General features: G+C 39.8%; 1 protein-coding gene across 5 annotated transcripts in view; it reads right to left on the bottom strand.

The window, feature by feature from the left end:
* mgat3b (beta-1,4-mannosyl-glycoprotein 4-beta-N-acetylglucosaminyltransferase b) overlaps positions 1 to 19,686 on the bottom strand; it is a 66,001-nt gene that overhangs the window by 37,519 nt on the left and 8,796 nt on the right. The window contains exon 1 of one of the 5 annotated variants that reach the window (XM_032564087.1): positions 12,475 to 12,709. The exons of 3 other annotated variants lie outside the window; for them this stretch is intronic. In XM_032564087.1, coding sequence (XP_032419978.1) covers positions 12,475 to 12,611 — 137 coding nt within the window. In that variant the 5' untranslated portion in view covers positions 12,612 to 12,709. Of the gene's footprint in view, positions 1 to 12,474; positions 12,710 to 19,686 lie in introns of those variants that run through there. One more of the 5 variants, XM_032564094.1, reaches the window with a different exon arrangement.

The raw sequence follows: 19,686 nt of genomic DNA on the forward strand, positions 1-19,686 counted from the left end.
AGGTCCAGCAGATGTGAGGTATGCAGGAGTTACGTGGAAGAAGTGCAAGTTTATCTGAATGCAGTAAGCTACGCTAATGTACAGAAACAACCCAGAACCACCACAGGCAAAAGATGCTGACACAGACGCAACAGAGTATGAAAATGCCTTTATCATTTTAATAGTTGGATCACAGATTAAGTCAACCACAGAAGTCTAAAAATGCTAAGTTTATGAACTATTTTTTTCAGGTTATTGTTTAGTCATCCTCCGTATTTTCAAGCGTTTTATGAAAAAACAAAGCTTTAAGAAAATTTGCAATAACGTTACGTTATGTCAAGCTAAGCTAAGAAGACGCTTTGTCTGCACTGATGAAGATTAGTCAGAGCTACACGGTGTATCAAATCACAATCATCAATATCAGTGTGCACAATATGGCAAAGGCAAAGCACTCTGTGGTGGCGCTGCACCAAGAACCACTGAAGGAAGCGGCACGAAAACCTCTGAAGAAGACACTGAGCCCAACTTTCTTTTTCACAAAATGTAAACAAAAACGGAGTGGTGTCAGATTTTAGAGGATATTGGATTTCTCTTTCGCTAGCAAAGAATGTCGCATTTGTTTTGGTTGTATTTACCCAGAATGCCCTGCGCCATAGTCCGCTTCCTGCTTTTGGAGCGACCTCCAGATCGCTTGTATCCACATATGCATTTGAATCACACCAGAATTCACTTCAGCTGAACCAAGACCTAGGAATGTAGGCGGACCGAACTTCCTCCAAACTAGAGTTCCATTAAAGCCGGGCCACTGCATTACATGAATTTACATGTTTCATTTGTGCATACAGACCCCTAATACGGTTTTTAGAAAGTATGCGATTCACTGCACTGTTTCGAGAAGTTGAGCTGATGCCACAGTGACACAAAACCAGACTGACCGGGCATATGCGGAAGATTTTCTCCCCTCAAAACTGACACATTAGCAAATGAGCATTGCTCCCATCGGGCCACAGTGGCTATCTCTGTGGGAATATGTGTGAGGAGAGATAGCCTGCAGGCAGCTACTTATACAGCACAACCAGTAATGATGTGGGCCGTGGTTACATCTGAGGCCTATCGCTGGAGATGCTCCTGAGCTTCTATATCTACCAATAAAGTCTCTTTACAGCCGGGGTTGTTAATGTGCAGGGCAAGACCCCTGATGAGAGAAGTGGGGTTTGAGGGAAGGGGGTGTGTTGTTCTGACAAAATAATCTCATTTTTTGCAAATGGAAGTAATGTTTAACCCTTCAATATGTCTACCCCGGTCCATTTTTCCGAATTACACAATCAACAAAGACCACTTTTCATGCTGTGTTGCATCTGACAGCATGAAATTTATAAAATATTTGTAAGCACTCTACCTAATACAAGTCATTCAACTGAAAAAAAATTTGATTAATTTTGTATACCATGACTAAAGTAAAACGTATTCGTTCAGTTTTGTCCAGTAAGGAGGCCTGAAAACGTTCTTCCTTTTAAGAACAACTGCTTTAAAACATTCTCGCTTTTTTACACACCCAGATACATCAGATATTGTATTTATGGGGTAGTAGATCTAACAAAGCAGTACAGTCTAAGTAAGCCCATGCCAATTCTGCTAAATCTGTCCAATTATCAGCCTTGGGTTTTTTATAAACAGAAACTACAACACACATACATCGAGTGACAATATTCCTCTTCTTCTTAGGTAGGCTGAAAGAGTTCGTCTATAATCACTGCTGTAGATTTACAGACCTACTGAACAGAGTGTGAGTGCTTTACAAACCTGATAGATTAAGTTTGCAATCTGAGAGTCAGGATTCCACATTTCAGTAGTTCTCTTTCTCATTTCCTGTTCTTTGGATTGGATTACCATGTAGAGTTTTGGCATCGTTCGGAGAATAAACTTCATTTCCTGGATCACTTCAGTTTCGATTTTTTTCTCACGAAATGCGGGATAAAAAGCTCAGGCCCGCATCATCAGAGATGGAACACCAAATACCTTTGACCTCGGATAGATCTTAGAGAGAAGTGCTAAACATGTGGCAGTAAAAAGCAGACGTGTCCATGGTGTGAATGGAGGTGGACGTTGACGGAGTGCAATTCAGTGTGGCGATATGGGGTTACGCTTTGTTTAAGAAGTGTGAAAGAGCAACCCCGTTGCCACTGTTATCGCAGTTCGTCAATATGTCGCTCAGTGACCCTGTTTTAATTCACAGCGGAGAAACTTTTCAATTAAAGGGACACAAAAACTATCAATAAATCCCTGAATCAGGAGACGCGGTCAAGCGACCAGTGCGGTTAAAGTGTTTATGCACAAATGCGTGGCTGTACGCTGGAAAAAAAAAAAAAAAGACAATTTAGATTCACACAAAGCCTCCCTCTTCCTCACTGAAATGCTGCATTGTGCTCCTGAAACAGAGCGCTCCTTTTTCCAAATTCAGCTGTCATCAGAGAGTAAAAGAGCAAAGTATGGACATTCCAATACATATGCAGACACATTCACACAAGCAAAGAAAAATACAATGGCCCTCCGGTGTTTGCAGGGTGATGGACCACAGCGGCCTGCAATTAGCTGAACTTTGCAAATATTTGAGTACAAGCGCTTCTAAATGCCTTTTTTAACCCTTCCACAGTCTTAAGAGACGGGATCCATTGTTTACAAGGTTTCTTTTGTAGGGGTGTGTGTGTGTGTGTGTGTGTGTGTGTGGTTTCAGGAATTGACGGTCTGACAGGACAACCACTGGAAGGGCAAAGAGGGCATATAATTTTGTATGATTACTAAATCCTAGGGATACACTGATATGAAAATTTGGCCTAACATCAATATCCGATATTAATATTGCTGTTATGGCCCATAACAGATATTTACTTTTATATTATACATATATAACTAACCTTTCGACACCATTAAGAACAACCTGCACTGCATGCATAGCTGCGTTTCCAATTCAATTGTGTGCAAAACTCACAATAAAATTTCGCACACAATTTCGCAATTGAAATTAAATAAAAAACGCAATTAAAATCACACGTGAATAAGTTTGTCCACGCAGTAACTGACTAAAAAAAACATGCAATACCATCATCCTCCAACTACTTCCTGTCGTCTCCTTCATCTTTCCTACATCCAGTTTTTGGTGACGTGACTTGTGTGTTGCAAAAAAATGTTTCCATTGCAGTTTTGCGAAATACACAAATTTTGATGCAGCTGGAAAAACCACCTCATCCAAACACAAAAACTCTATCGAAAAACTTGATTTTTTCAGCAATTGGTGTGTTAAGCAAATTTATTTTCGTAATTCCAATTTGCAAAATTTTACAATAAATGGAAACACGGCTACTTTCACTGTCACACCACCAAAACAAAAGTTAACAAGATGGAAATAAACAGTAGTTGATAATATCATCCCAGTTTTATTTATCAGCCCGATACCGATAAAAATTGACATCGCTTGATGCCGGTGTTAGTGCCGATATATTGTGGATCCTTACAGCTGCCAAAAGTCAAAGGAGTTGACTTGTGGTTAAAATAAAACTCTGAGCAGCCTCTCTGCCACCACACCACAGCGACGAAGATCACTAATGACACATTGGCGGTAATAGAAGGAGAGGCGCAGCAGGACAACTCCCAGACAGAGAAGAAGACATAAATAGCAAAGGAGGTGGTGGGAAGGGAAGTGGAGGCTGGGGGGGTTGACACAGATGTGTGTGTGTGAATTACAATAGGTGAGCAGACTACTGATTACAAGCACGACCTTGTGATCACAAGAACCCTTACAAGAAGGGGGTTAAATGTTTTACTAATGCTTGTTTCTGGGAGCAAAACGCACGAAAGAGAGCAAAGCGTGGAAGAATAAATGTTCCCCACTTCCAACAATCCTACAGGAGTTAACGGGATATTTTTCTCTCAAAATTGTCCAATTGTCAGATAAGAAATTATTTCTGTGCTGCCCAAGTAAACAAAAGCAAGTAGCTGATTTAGCTTGACTGATTATCATATTCAAAAACCCAACGACTGACTCCAGCGGAGCGCGCTGCAACATATAGCAACTGTACTTCAGCCCTGCCTGCGGGGCTCGCCATAACAACCAGGCATTTGTCAAGTGAAATGAGGGCAGAATGATTTTGGGTGTAATTTATTGGTTTTGACACAGTCGGCGGGGACATTTTTTTTCAGGCTCTATCTTTTTCCAACAAGCTGATTTATATTCAAATAGTGTTTAGCTGTGGGCTGTATATTCACCAAGAGTGCTATAGAACACCGGAGGGGAGAGAGGGAGCTTTTGTTATGTGTGTGTGTGTGGGGGTGTGTGGGGGTGTGTGTGCGTGTGTGAAATTGAATTACCACAGTGTGTATGTGTGGCGAACGTAATATTAATTCCTGTAACCAAAGCTTAAGTGTCTTACTTACACTGCTTTACAAAAAGCGTATTAAAATTTTCCACCAATTGTTTTCACCTTTTAGCCGCAAACTTCACTGGGATTTTTATGTGGAGGATAAACACAAAGTGATACATAACTGGGAAATGGAAGGAAAATGGAATTTTAAAAGTTGTGCTGCGAGTTTGTACTTTGATAAATGTAATCCAGAGCAACTGAATGCCCTAATTAGTAACTTGAGGCCAACTGTGTGTAATTTCAACACATTCTCACTCCCAACTCGTCATATATTGACGAGTTAGGACAATTTCTGACCATGCGTCACATATCAAAAGTTGACGACTTGGGCAGGGTCCTTCAGCGTCACATGTTGACGATTTGGGCAGGTCACATGTTTTACGTGGATTTTTTACGCGAAGGGTTCTCGTAACCGCTGCCGAACCTTCAAAACCCAACGATTTGGTTAGGTTTAGGGCAAAAATTACGGTAAGGCATAGTGTAAAACACCTCGCGTCACATATTGACGCGAAAGGGGTACCCTGCGCGTCAACATGTGACGAGGACGGACCGTCCCATGCGTCAATATATGACGAGTTGGGAGTGAGAATGGGTTGGTAATTTAACCTCAGTGTAGCTACAGCTTGTCTTGTGAAGGCATCAAATGTTTTGTTAGAGAACATTAGCGAAAAAAAGGGTCTCATGAAGACCAGTTAGAACAGCAGACAGTAGTGGAGAAGATTAAAGCAGGGTTAGGTCAGAAAACGACACAGTAGTGATGCATCGATTGCAGTTTTCTGGCCGATCACAGATTGGCGATATTTAGTCTGGGCTGCCGATTTCGATTTTGGCCGAAACCATTTTCTTCGTCTGAAAAGTCGCTAACTTCGCAACAGTGGTTTGACTATTGTTAACCGTGCATGTGCAGATGTGACCTGGTGAGCGCGGTCTGTCAGTCAGCCCTCTCTCACGGCTGAGCGAAAGGGGACAATAACTGTGTTTCTATTACAAACGTGTGTATATCTCTGTCAACACTGTGCTAATGTAAAAAAATATCTATATATATTTTGCAATTGCGGTGTTTCCATGAAATAAGAAATTAAATGAAAATCACATGTGAATAAGCTTGTTCACGCGATAAGACGTTAAAAATCATGGCGGTGACGGATGTAAACAGTTACATAAGATCTAGTCATGACTCAGCCAATCAGAGGAGACGTCTGCGTCTTATTCAGGCGGTGGAGTGACAAACCACTTATAGTTGGGAGATTTGGAGAAATTCTTGTCAGCGAGTTTACAGAAGACGTGTGTTTACATGTTGAATGACACACAACTTTATGAACGGTGCAACGCTGTACGAGATCTGGTGGAATCAGTTCCATATTGTCTGACAATAGCCTCAACTTAGCGCAATAACTTTTTAGTTGTTGCACTTTATTTCATGTTTTTCCAAATTGCCGTGTTTCCAATTAAGCAATTTTTTTTTTTGTAATTTCAATTGGCTCAATTTTATGGCCAACACAGCTATTGGAAATCATCTGTATTTAAACAAGTCCAAAGCACAAGATATTGACTTTACACATGCAGGCAAAATTACTACGATACGGTTTAGATCACATTATATACATGTGCTAGAATGGCCCAGTCAAAGTTTTTTGTACGTTTGTTTCATCTGAACAGGTCTCTTGTGTGATCTTGGTTCTCAGTGAGATGACCTGCATAAATGAAGGTAAAAAATTAAAAGAAAAACAAGTTTGGATCTAAAACAAAAGGTAACAAGTTGTGCTCCAATCTAACTGAGCTTGATCTATTTTGCAAAGATAATTTATCCTCATCCAACGCCTGCAGCCAACAACAAAGCCATCTTTGCACCGCATCACCATAGCAATCATTCGCCTCCTTTATTAAGCATATTTCATTTTTTAGCTGTTAGGTGCGTTAAACCTAGCAGCAGGTAAACAGCAGAACACACTCAGCGGCATGTCGAAAATTAACCATAAAATCAAATGACAAATAGGGTTAGAGAAGCTATGAACCGAGACAAAAAGTAAAATAGTGCCGCACCAAAACAAAAACAACAAAGAATATTGTTTTGTTTTTTTTTTATTTTCCATTCCACCGGGAACACCGACAGAAAAAATATTAACAGCAGGCTATGTTTTCATTTGATCTCCACGCTGTTCAAAAATTAAGACATCATAATTACCAACATCCCTGCCAAAGATTTTTTTTTTTTCCAGCATACACAACGAGCTTAAACGGCATAAATATGCAACACTTACTAGAAAACAAGACTTTCCATTAATTCCACTACAGTGCCATTCATTATGTGTGTGTGTGTGTGTGTGTGTGTGTGTTGGTGTGTGTGTGTGTGTGGATGCATGCAGTGTGTGTATGAAAATTTGCACCGCCAGGACAGTGCTGCTGGAAAACAACAGGGCTCATTCAATCCAGCGATCTGTGGGTTAAAGAAGTGTTGTCTCACTCAGAATGGGCGGGAAGCACACACACTCATCCTCAGTCACACACCATCTCTAAATAATACTCATTTTGATTCAATTTCACTGCAGGCGATTGTTATGCAGAGTGACCACGGGAGTTGTTTTTTCTTTTAATAAATGTAAAACCGAATACCGCTTCAGGAATTCTTGAAAAAACAACAATAACCCATCTTATCTCAGCTAAGACCCACCGGTGGTGGGTGTTGCATATTACAACACCCACCCATATGCATAAAGCATATGGGTGGGTGTTGTAAATTCTTCATGGTGATCAATAAAAAGGCTCCTGTGAGGGAAAGCGTCAAGGCTCAACTCGTTTCTGAAACTTCATATAATGCAGCACCCCAGGCAATTATTAGCATGCCTGGTAAATACATGGCCAGGGGTCTAAATATCACTTGTTGCTATGGTTTCTTGGTGACCCAAGGAGGTCATTCTTCATTTCAAGATAAGAGCATGAACATAACATAAAGATACCTAAAGCTTCATCACGGATGTCAAACTTTATTCAAGTGAAAAATTACAAAACAGACAAGTAAGTTAGCGCTTAAGAATTTATCTTGAAAAATTAATTTAGGGGAAGCTAAGTGTAATAAGCGCTCAGTTAGTACTAAAGCGCTAACTGAAAAATTAGCTTTGCTACTAGCGTGTTAGCAGATTAGGGAAAGTGTGCCCACCACTGCCTGTGAGTTTAGTCATTCCCTGACTTATAACGATGAACACCATGCCTTTATTTTACAGGAATTGTTGCAGAAATGTTTTTCACCCACAGAATAAATACACTTACATTAAACATTGTACTTTTCAGAAATCTTCCATGTCAGGTTATGCAACTGTAGCTGAAACACATTTGTTTTAAGGCTTCTTATGCCGTACTAATAAGTATAGAGAGTGTGGTATTTCCCAAAAGTTGCAAGTGAAACAAGTTTATGCTCAGTTTATGACTGAACTGGTTGCAGTGAAACATTTACAGCTGCAGTATTTCTCTATCGACTGGCTCAGACAATAATGATCCCCACAAGGCTTAACTCGACTAAATGTACCTTAGCTGATTAGATTTCGTTTAATTCCCTGGCCTGTGACCAAATGCCTGTAACATTTTTGCCAGCTGCAACTGTGCTTCATGTTTGCTGGTAACAAATGTTAAAACCCTAAAAAACAGTGGCTCCTTTAAACACTCTTACCTGACAGGATGTCAGTCAAAAAGGAAAACAAAAATAACAAAAAACAAACAACCCTGGAGTCAATTAAAAAGTATTCTGTGGGATATTTAAATAGCTTTTAAGAGCATGTATTTTATGTTAAACAATAAAGAAGCTATTCATTTTTAAGAGTCACTAATTTTACTTCCAACACGTTATTTATTAAAAAAATGTTAGCATAATTATAAAACAACATATAATTGTTTTATATGCATTTTTCTTTTTCTTCTAAAGCATCTCTCAGTGTCCGAAAAAGAGCTATTAAAATGTTATGTATTACTATTATTATTTCATTATTGATTTTCAGTATTTTCAGTCCATTTTTTAAACAGTTTAGCTTAATCATGAAAAAGCAGTAACATTTTTTTGTACAAATAAAACTTCATATTGTTTTAAGCTTGACTTTTGTCGTAAGAACTATTAAAGTACTGCTAGGTGTCACGGTCTGAACAAACACAATTGTTAGGTGAAATTAAAGACATGTCTCTAATGTCAGCAGAGAAAAGTCAAACAATAGGTTCTTTCCTGCAGCATCATATTATTTTACTCATTCATAATCTACTGCTTTAGGTGACAAGTATTTTTTAGGCGTTGGTTCGGTTCCATTCACGAGGTGAGACAGGAAGTGCCCCGCTGATCTAGTGGTTAGCGGTTAGCTTTTAGCTGTGTCTACTTGATGCGACCTAGTTCCTGCAAACACACACCAAGTGCCAAACCACACCTGATCACTCTTAGCTTTCCTCCCAATCTGTCAGCGACTCTGCCCCTGCGTTGTCTTTACTCTGTCTACAACCAAAATGTCATTACGGGAGGGACTGGCGTCCTCTTACACATTCTTTACAGTACAATGCTCATCCCGCTGGGCCGAGCCCACAAACAGAAACACAATATGATCATTATTTGACAATGAGGCAGGAAGCTGGGCTGCTCTTAAATAGGATGCATTGTCCTGGTGGGAACTCGAGACTGAGCAGAATGCTGACTGCGCAAAGTCGGAAGAGTCACTTTCTGGCATAACAGCGGCAGCCAAGGGTTAAATTAGTCCAAATTTCTCCATTGTGTACATATTTATAACAGGATGATAAAGTCTGATTGTAAGTTACTTTCAATATGCTAAGACTTTTAATTTTAATCTTCACAATTATTATGTAATCTGTGTATTTTTGCTATGTAAATGTGTTCAAGAAGTGTAAAGAACAAAACCACCTAATTCTTACTTACTTCTTTTACTTCTTTTTTGTTTTAAATTTTTTATTGATTATGGTTATATTTATCATTATTTAACACTTTGGATGGAGTAGCTGGTCAGCAAATAAGCAACTTCCCCTTGAGGATCAATGAAGTCTAATCTATTCTATTCTATTTTGTTCTCTGTGTTCCTTGGACATTTTTCTTTGGAAGAGGTGTTAGCCAACTGTTAAATTAGCAACACTGTTGATTCTTTGTAAATAAGTTTGTCCACTTGCATCCATTTGACACAAAATGTAGTCTTTTAAAGTCTAATAAAGAGATATTTTGTATCAATCTAGTTCTTCCATCAAAGAACTAGATGTTCTTCAGTGTTATTATGAGCACACCACGTACTGTATGCTAATGTACTTATTACAATACTTAGGTTTTTTTTTTATTTGTATTATTTTGACTTTATTCAAGTACAAGTTTATTCTTATGACTTTATTCTTGTAATTTAATGTTTTTTCATTTTCTTATTGTGGCCCTAATACTCTGTCACACTTTCTTTCTTTGGCAGTGTCAAAAAAAGTTATCAAAATCTTGAATTGTTGCCAACTTTTACTAAGTGGTCATTTTAAATTTACAGTAAAATTAAATTTAGGAAAAAAACCATAAAACACATAATTTCAACATCATGACCTGAAAAATATATAAATGTATTTTTGAATCTGGGTGCCAGAAAAAGAACAAACGGCCTTACGTACCCAGAATGAGCTATTGAGATCAAAAGTAGCTGGTCTAGAAGAGAACCTGAGGAAAAACACTGAAGGAAGAAATTTTCCCCTGAAATTGCACAACAGCCTTACCACATTTTATGCAATTTGTATGACAAAAGCCAAACTTCTGCAAAACAGGCCGAATAAAATAACCTCAACAAAGTTGAGGAGTTTATGGCAAAGTCCAAAACTTTAAAGAAATAGCAAAAGGTTTTCTTTAGTTCATAATAAATCTGTTTATAAGTAAAATATCTCAGTCTTTTCTTTTTCCTGCTTCTAAAAATATGTTAATGTGGAGGTCTTGAGTGAAAGTCCAGGATGTTTGAATCTCAGAGTGGCAGCTCCTCTCTCTGAAGTGTGTCGGTGTCGCAGAGGAGAAAGACGTGAAGCATTTGAAATTGTGCCAATATATCAAGTCAGATTCCCAAGATATTTTTATAAATCTAACAAGCAAATCCGTTACTTTCTACTGCAGTTTACATAATGGTTCAGTCCATGCGGTTCCATTTTACTGCTGACTCTAGACCCAAAAATACTAAACCAAACCCAGCATTTATTCATGGCCGCATGTTGCAATCTGTTGAGTATTTTACGCAAAAATAAAACAGAAAATGAAAAATAATAACGAGCTGCAAGATAACAGTGAAAGAGTATAAAAAAGAAACATCACGGATACAAGTAAGTTCAAACTTTATTACGTTTTAAAGATCTATGTGTGGGCTCTCTCAATTTCCCTACAGCAGATGTATCTATTTGTATGCTTGTCAATAAGCTACTTTTCCTCCTGACAATAATGTTACTGCTGTAGCAGAGTAAACAGAGTCTTTAACAGCTGCTCTTTTACTACCAGGAAAGGTGTTATTTCTTTAGATGATTGATCAGACAACAGACCAACGGTTTGTTTTGTCTTTTATTGTAGGTGTGGACAGGCTAACATTATAGTCCTGCAATTCTAACTCTTTCAGAAGGAATTGTTTCTGCTGTAGCAACAGCTGAGGAGGGACAACACATCCATCTTTAGGCAAGAGGCGATACATTTTGTTTTTACACCTCTGTTTTAAAGAATCTTTAAGTCCCACGGTGAGAGCAGTTTGATAGAGTCTTATGGGACAGACTTAACATATAACCAGGGTTTCCCCTAATGTACTTTAAGTCTGGCGGGCCACCAGGCTAAGAGTTGTTTGTTGAGTAACGGTGACAATAAAGACAAATTAAGCTAATTCCACCACTTTAAGCAAAGCAAGTGGCTCTTGCACCTCCAAATTTTGGAACATTTTTCAGCACAAAAGCACAGGCGGGCTGCCGTAGCGCCCCCACCAGGCTTGGCAGGTTTCTGGGGGAAACCCTGTAAAACCTTTAGTTAGAACGCCATGTCACGCCTCAAGACTCTCGAGGCACTAGTGCTTTTGCAAGTCGCGAATCTACGTCATTACCTCATTTTTTTTTTAGTTAACTTTTAACCCAGAGGTGTCCAAAGTGCGGCCCCGGGATCCTTAGTGGCCCTTGGACTGATTTTGTGTGGCCCCCAAACTGCAATTGAAAAGTGATCCAAATTTGGCCCGTGTTTGTCTTTTTATAACCAAGTTTTAAGAAAAGGTGAAATCATGTTTATTCAGAGACTTTTACTGAAAAGCCGACTTTCATTCACACAAATCAACTTTTATTTAATTTATTAAACTTGGTTAAATCTAGCAAATGTTTTGAAAGAAACTGACCCAAATCCTTATTACTGAAAATAGATTTGCTAAATCGAGCCCAAAAGAAACTGAAAATTAGATGTTTTTCTACGACAGCGTATTAGAAAAGCAAATAGAAGAAGAAAATAAAACTTTGAAATTTTTAGATTAATCTCAGAAATTTTCTACAAAAAACATTTCTGGGTTTGAAAAGTTGAACATTTTTGACATTTTTCTAGAAAATTTCTGAGTTGTTTTGGTGGATATGTACTTATTTATTTATTTTTTTACTGTCTACAATGGCTCTAACACATTATCATAAAAATTCCCTTTAAGTCTTGGAACTACAATAACTATTTCCATTTCAGAAAAAAAAAAATGTATAAAAAAAATTCCAAAAATGGGGGCTACTTCATTTGCCTAGTTTGAGGTTGAGTTTCTCTTTTTTTTTTTATTTTGGCCCATCGCTACTTTTAACTCAACAATTTTGGCCCACATGACAAAACGTCTAGACATCCCTGTTCTAACTCAAATACTGCAGTGTGACATCCGTACGTCAAACTCCAGAAGCAGCTCTGTGGCTCTGGTCCCTGAGTGTGCGTAACGTCGGCAGTGGAAAGCTGCCGTCGAGGGTTTCCTCCTGGCTGCGGCCTGCTGGTGGGCAGGAGTTTGGGGATATGCAAAGAATAAACAGTGTAATCAAGTGGGAGGAATTCCAGGGAGATCCGGCATAGCGAGCGGACAAACAAAGCACGTCAACACATACGTACCGTTTCAGAGCGCGGTACTGTGAGATCAGGTGGCCGTGTCTTTCTGGAAGTAGTGAGCAGCCTCTCTTCCTTTCCTGTCTATTTCTACATTCCCCTCGCAAAACGGTCAATGGCAGCCTACTCGCTGACGTAGACATCTCACCCAGCAGAAGATGAAAAATGAATGCCTCAAACCTGCGTCAACAAGGGTAAACGGTGAATGTGCCGCTTTGTTGCTCAGACTGACTCATAATCTTGTCCTCCTAACTTAACCTTATCTCAGCGTTTGCCTTGGCCTACGGGGCATTTGCTACAATTACTCCCTTTGCTCTACTATCTCTTCTAAGAAAATTGATGCAAGTTATACAGTACGGGTAGCAGATGATACAAAATCTATTTCTACATCCATTCTTAACAAGAACATTAAGAAATTCTTTTTAGCAACAATGACTCACATTTGTAACTTCCACTTTGGGCAGTAACTTCTCTTAAAAAGTCCTTTTTTAGCTTGAATGTTGTAGACACTCGTCAAAAGTATCTCTGGTACGTATTTTAGGGATTTCTGTGTAACATTAAAGCTTAAAAACGCTTTTTAGCTCCTCCTTGTCCAACACCACATGGTCAGGTCAACCAGCAATTATGATATGTATACCAAAACATTAACAACAATCACAGAAGCAGAAACAGCATCATCATCATCATCAGTAACAAATAAAAAAAGAAATCCTAGCAACATTTATCCTGAGCATCATTAGCATCATGCTAACCAGAGCATTGTAAGCGTTCAGAACTGACAGAAAAAGTTAATGAGAAAAGAGCGGAGTAAGTATGGAAGCTAAAACTAACAGAATAAATTGTGATTCAAAGTGGAGAGTTTGGTCTAAGCAAATCCTTGACTCCCGTTCTCGTCGTAGCAACTGAACAAAGTGGTTCAGTCCGTTGTGGCCACGCTTCCAAATACTGAATCAACGTTAGCAGCCATTTGGTTTGGCTTGCCACTTCTTTCTTTGCAGTGGAGGATGGTTGTTTATTGTTTTCATAGAGAAGCATTAGCGCATTACGTATGTCACAGCCAAATGTTAGCGCCTGGGTAAAATTCAAAACTTCAACAGAGTCCACGCCTCCAGGAAGCAATCGTTTCTCAATAGCTAAGAGCCCAGACACTCTGAACGAAGTGAAGCGTAGAACAAGGAGCTGTTTTGTCCAAGCTTGGGCAATGGTGGAAGAAAGCGTTAAATACAGAAAGAAGTCTTTCAAATTCCAGCGCAGGAGAACGCACAGAAGCATCTGCGTTAAAAAAATTTAAAGCCATTAAAAGGAATTTGTGTTACTTTTATTTTATTTTTTTATTGTGGCGGTTCTTTAACAAGTAGCTGGACAGGCCCTTTTATCTTTAGGCACACACACTTCCTTCCTATCACTACACATGACTAAACACACTCAGTAATCGCTTCTTAAATAACTTATCAGAATCATTAAGAGCCAAACGTAAGCTGATGTGTTTGACATTACGACACAGTTTTATGAACCAGTGGGCTTAAATTTGAGAAGCGGATTTATCCGTCTGTGCCTTTAGAGATTAGGCAGTGCAGACATTTATGTTTACACATCTGCTCCCTTCGCACACAACCTCCACAGGAGAGGGATTCCTCAGAGGAGATAACATCTGAGCTATCTGGCGGTTGGAAATTGCTGCTTACTAAGCTATATCTGTCAGAAAGTTTCTTCGTAATCCAGTCTACCTGCTGGATTACAACATGAGTGTTAAGTCTGTGATGCTTCGTACTTTTACCGTCGAACACAGCAGACAGAAACTCTTCTGCTCACAAACGTGCCTCCTTTGTCAGCGGCTTAGTGCGCTTAAAGGGGCAGTACTTTGTGTTTCCCAGGCACATAGTGTCATTTTAATACAACAGTCAAGTAACTATGCTAACTTCACTTGTCATACAAATGCTATATATATCAAATAAATGAAAAGAAATTTGACTTTGTACTTTGACTCCTTTAAATTGGGTCTCTGTCTCTTTAAGAAATGTCTGCTCTTACTGAACCTCCGCCTTCAGGACGTCATCACATCACTCCTCTACTAAACCTTTAACATTTTTATCAGTGCTGCAGATGTTCAGTTGTTTGCTGATTGCTGCTGGCTAGTCTGAAGGAGCTGAGTGCGGGATTTGCGGGGAGGGGAGTTCTGTGAGGCTCAGAGGAGGAGCGTCGTCTTGAAGGCGGCGCTAGGTGTAACCCAGCGTTTTGAACAGCTGAACAGTTGCCACGGAAGGATTTTCTTAAACATGCATGAAAGAATCACAGCAACACTCCAGCGATGCTTTTGATTAAAGAATATCATTAAAATATGATGTAGAGCTCAAAAATGTCAATTTTACATAACACTGCCCCTTTAAGCAAAGCAGGTGGCTGCTTTTTTAAAAATGGCATCCTAATTTGTCAGCTAACGGATACATCGGACTACCTCTAGCATTTGATAAGACAAAAAAACCTTTAAATTAAGGGATAATATCTGCACATTCATCCTCACTCAGATAATTCAATTCTAGTAATCGCAGGAATACGCTTTAGCAGTCGCAGACATGGGCAACACATACACTTCTCCTACTCTGCACACTGGAAAAAAATAATTCTAACGTTTTTTATTAAGCCTTTTATTTTTGGAACACACACACACACACACAAACACACCATCTGCGTCACCCCCACGAAAGATCCGCATTTTCATCGGTGACCCTGCCGTGACTTCAGCTGCATTTCCAACTGGCACCAGGCACCTCCTATAAATTCTACAGCAGAGATACATTCTGCAATTACAGCCTCTATGAACACACACACACACACACACACGCCAACACACACCCCCACACATGCTGGGTCAGGCACAGGTCAGAAGCACTTCCACTCGCCCGTGGGTCTCCCAAGGTGTCCCACCGTCTCCGTGACTGCAACTAGATACCGAGGAGGGGCCAGAAATGGAACAGGGGGAAGCAGATCCTAAAGGACAGACGGCTTCTGTTTCGACCCGGTCGCTTGAGACAGTTTGGCAGCGAGACCGCGGCACAAGACACGGCGCGTCTCTGTGTTGTTGAAGAGAGTGCTAAAGCGGGGAAGAGGGAAGGAAAGTCAAACACTCTCAGTGGGAAGAAGAAGGAAAAAAAGAAACATTCTTAAAAATACTAAGAAGCAGAGATGGACAAAAATGGGGTGTGACATGAAAAAAACCCAAAAAAACGTTGCAAAGCAGCTCCGTATCGCCGTGCTTAGACAGCAGCGCTGCGACGAGTGTTCTTCATCACTGCACAGATAAGCCTCAGTTTTACCTGCCACCCTGGAAAGCCATATTTATTCATAGCCAGTATAGGCTCTCAAAAGCCCCCGCTTGCGAAGCGTTTGTGGGTGGGAATGGTAGCCTCGTTCAAACAAACCTGTCACGGTTTGTTATGGTGACACCGGCAGAAAACCCCGGTGATGTTTCAAGGGAGGGCCTGCTGTCATTTTTTTTTGGCTTGTAGTCTCTAAAATCTAATTTAAGAATGGGCTTATTTGTTTCTCTGGGAATGGTACTTTAAAATGATCACATTTGTTAGGGTTTTTTTTTGCCCATTAAAGAACTGATTTCACAGAGCTAGCTTGGTGCCATATCACTCTGACAGTAAAAGCTGAGAAAATTTAAGATGAGGATCAGACGGTTCGCTTGGACTTGGGTTCGCACTGACAGTGAGGTTGTATTTTCCACTTCTGCCCATGAAAATCACTGTCGATGTTCGGCAAATCCGCACGTGCGAGATCACTTGTCGGAATCGAGATTTTAGGTGAGTAATGCGCGCGCATTTATCCTTTTTTTTTTTTTTTTGCAGAGATCTCTCACTCGCAGTTTTGTGTAATTGCTGTCAAACGACAACAGCTGTAAATATCTAAAGCATATCTCATGTGACACCTGTTATATTATCTCTGTTGTGTACCACACATGCCTTCTCCCGGAACCGAGCTCAGTCAGCCTCGGATGGAAGTGGGCCTTCACAGTGACAGCAGAACACAATGGCGCTGGCTTTTAACGTGATATTTTTATCTGCACGGCTTGTTGGCTGACGGCAGGTAAGTGACTGGAAAACTGTGCGCCGTTCACGCGTGAAACCTTCGCCGCTCTCCGACCGACTTAATGAGGGCTCTCAACGCTCAAATCTGTTCCGTACCTTTTAGAGATTCTCCTCGTACGTCCCGGTTCTGTTTTCGAACGCGACACGGGAAACGCATAATGTGTGGGAAGGGAAAGTTGCAATGCATGTATGCGGCGGAGGCACAACGTGCATTTATGCAAAGCGTAGGCAGAGGAAGTAAGGAACCCAAGTAAAGTGAAATGAGAACGTTATGCCAAGAGAGACGTGTGCTTGTCAGTTTCTCACAAGAGGAGTGTTAGGAAGGAGGATAGCGGTGTGTGTGTAGATGTGTGTGTCCAGGGATGCCAGATCAGAGGTTGAGCACGGTCTAATTCCCTAAGCAAGCAACAGCTGCAGTCTCTGCTCAACTGAACGTAACCTGTTAGGAACATCCTAAAGCCTCAGATGACCCCTTCTGAACAGCGACAGAGAGAGATTACTCAACATGGTGGCAATGATCTGCACAGAGATTTGCTCTGCCGGAAGATTCGGGAAAACACCAACAAAACGCAGCGCAGCGGAAAAACAAGAAATATTGACCCGAAATCCTCAAACGCTGATTATCTAAGTGTTTTCCCCTATTCTCCACAGAGATAACTCTTATAATTCCTGTTTGTAGTAACGCTGTTTTATCAGCAAGAAATATCCTTTGTCCCTCTGAACACTTGTACAATCCGGACCAGTCCTCATCTTTAAACAGCCGGGAATCAACCCAGAGGCCTAAACACAGCAATGCTGCTATAATAACACAAGTTATTAATAATTACCAGCAGCCAATCACAGATCTTTAAAACACCTGACCTGCCAATTCCAATTTTAGACAATAGCGGGGTTTTTTTGGGGGGGGTTGACAGAGAAATTGCTACATATAGCTGCAAACTTGCTAAGTTAACAGCGGGGTGACTTGTTAACTGCGCAGGTGCAGACGTGACTTGGAGGTCAATAATTACAGTGTTCAAAACAACATGTCAGTTTGTGAAGCAGGAGATTATCCTTATTCTAGGTTTTACACCCATAGAATTAAATGGAACTTCTAACAGAATGTTAACCAAATTATCAACAATTCATTTCAAAAAATAAAAAAATGAAGCTAGCTGACACTAGCCTAGCATCTCATTTACAAGTAAAGCTTTATCTGGAAGGTGTAGTGCTTTGCAATTACAAAAACGACCCATATGATTAGATCATTTTAAAGGCTAAAGAAATGTTAGAATTTGGACATGAAGTTTGCAAAACTGTGATCTACGGATTAAATTACATTGAACAATTTTAGATAGAATATGTAGTCTATACATCATCAAAATTTCGCCACCCAGCAAGTGTTAACATGCAGACAGAGACGATGCGGAACTAAAATAAAATACTATTACATGCAGGCAGAGTTTATATGAAAAACTGAACAAATCATCTACAGTAACACACTGAGAAAGAAAGTGTTCAACTTCAGTGGAGCTGCAGGAAGTTGGTCATGAGTGCCGTTTCACCCCTCAAAACCCACACGGCTAACTTTTTGTCAGAATATGACACACAGGAAGCGCCCTACTTCAACCCGTTGCCCGTCACTGAAAACTGCCAATGTGCTTTGCTCAACGGAAAAAAACAAAACGCTTCAATATTTCACAGTCAAGAGAAGCATTAAAAGTCAAATCTGTTCCAGTTAATTGTATTAAACTTGGTGTCATCTGGTTTCAAAGAAAAACTGATGGGGGTATTGTCCATATTATGAGCTGGAATATTCTCACTACTGCGTCTCATAACTTCAAACGAACTGTTAAGATTAGTGGCAGAGTTTAGAGTTAATTTAAAGTGTCAAATGATCAAAAAGCTGCAGACAATCAATGATCTGCATCAGTTTCTGTGAAATACGTTCACATTTCCTCTGCTTATCTTAAGACTTTTACATTTCACTTCATATATATTTTGAGCTAAGATAACATTTACGACGATACAAATAACATAGTTGTCACACACATTAGTTATACACACTAAAATCATCCCTTTTATGGTGCCAGTTTACAGGGATCCATGATATTTCCGCATTAACATCAATGTCGGTCGTAACTTTTCACAAAGGAGCTTGATCATTTTCATTTGCATATGAATAAACTCAAACTCTTTATTTTCTCTATTATATTTGGTTGTTTTGTTGAATTATTTTGGATATTTAAAATGTCTTCCAGTTCCAGTGTTAAATATAATTTAGAAAATCCAGCTTATCAGAGGGTGTATTTGCATTGTTATGCCATTATCATTTTATTATTTGAAAATGGTGTCAAAACAACAATATTATCGTGTATAGCAATAATTTGTGGAACAATATATAGTTCAGCAAAATTTGTCATTGTGACCTGCTTAGATGTTAGCCATTTTTCAATATACTGGTATCAGCCAACGCAAGTAATTTTGTAATATATCGGTATCGTGTATCGCATCAGCCGATGTCAGTAAATTTCTAACTAAAAGTTTCCATCTTGCTGTTTACTTGTGTGTTTCAGGAGGCAGAGGGGACGAGGTCAGTGGTGTTGGTTTAGTCATGTGACGGCGAGAGTGAGGCAGCATTGTGGGGTATTTAACTAAAGCAGAGAATAAATGCTGGGTTGTGTTTGTGAATGTATACCAATATATCAGTTGTCAGCCATGATGATAATTTTAATATTGGATACTGGGCCAAACCTTTCTTCTATTTGGCTTGTGTTCCATTTGCCGCACGCCAACGCTTCAGAACAAAAAGCACTACTTCCCAGGTATCTCCCTTGACAAGATTGTGGAGATTTCCTTTGGCCAAGGAAAACAGACTCTCCTGCACTTTGCCTTCATTCACTGCCACTTCCACACTACATGATATCAGATGTCTGCCTCCATCTGCCTAGAGCAACAAGCCATGTTGTGCTCATTTCCTTCACGCAATATGCAACTTGGAAAAATATTCCATTTTTTTTTAGCTTGTTTTAAAGAATAGGGTGAAGTGAGAAGACCTTTTGACTTTTAGGGTTTACAGCGTGGACGGCGTAACAGGAAGCTAATCACCTCTGGCAATATCCCCCAGACAACTCCTCCTTGTGCCAGA

The sequence above is a fragment of the Xiphophorus hellerii genome, chromosome 5 (assembly GCF_003331165.1).
Source record: "Xiphophorus hellerii strain 12219 chromosome 5, Xiphophorus_hellerii-4.1, whole genome shotgun sequence".
In the NCBI taxonomy this organism is placed as follows: Eukaryota; Metazoa; Chordata; class Actinopteri; order Cyprinodontiformes; family Poeciliidae; genus Xiphophorus; species Xiphophorus hellerii.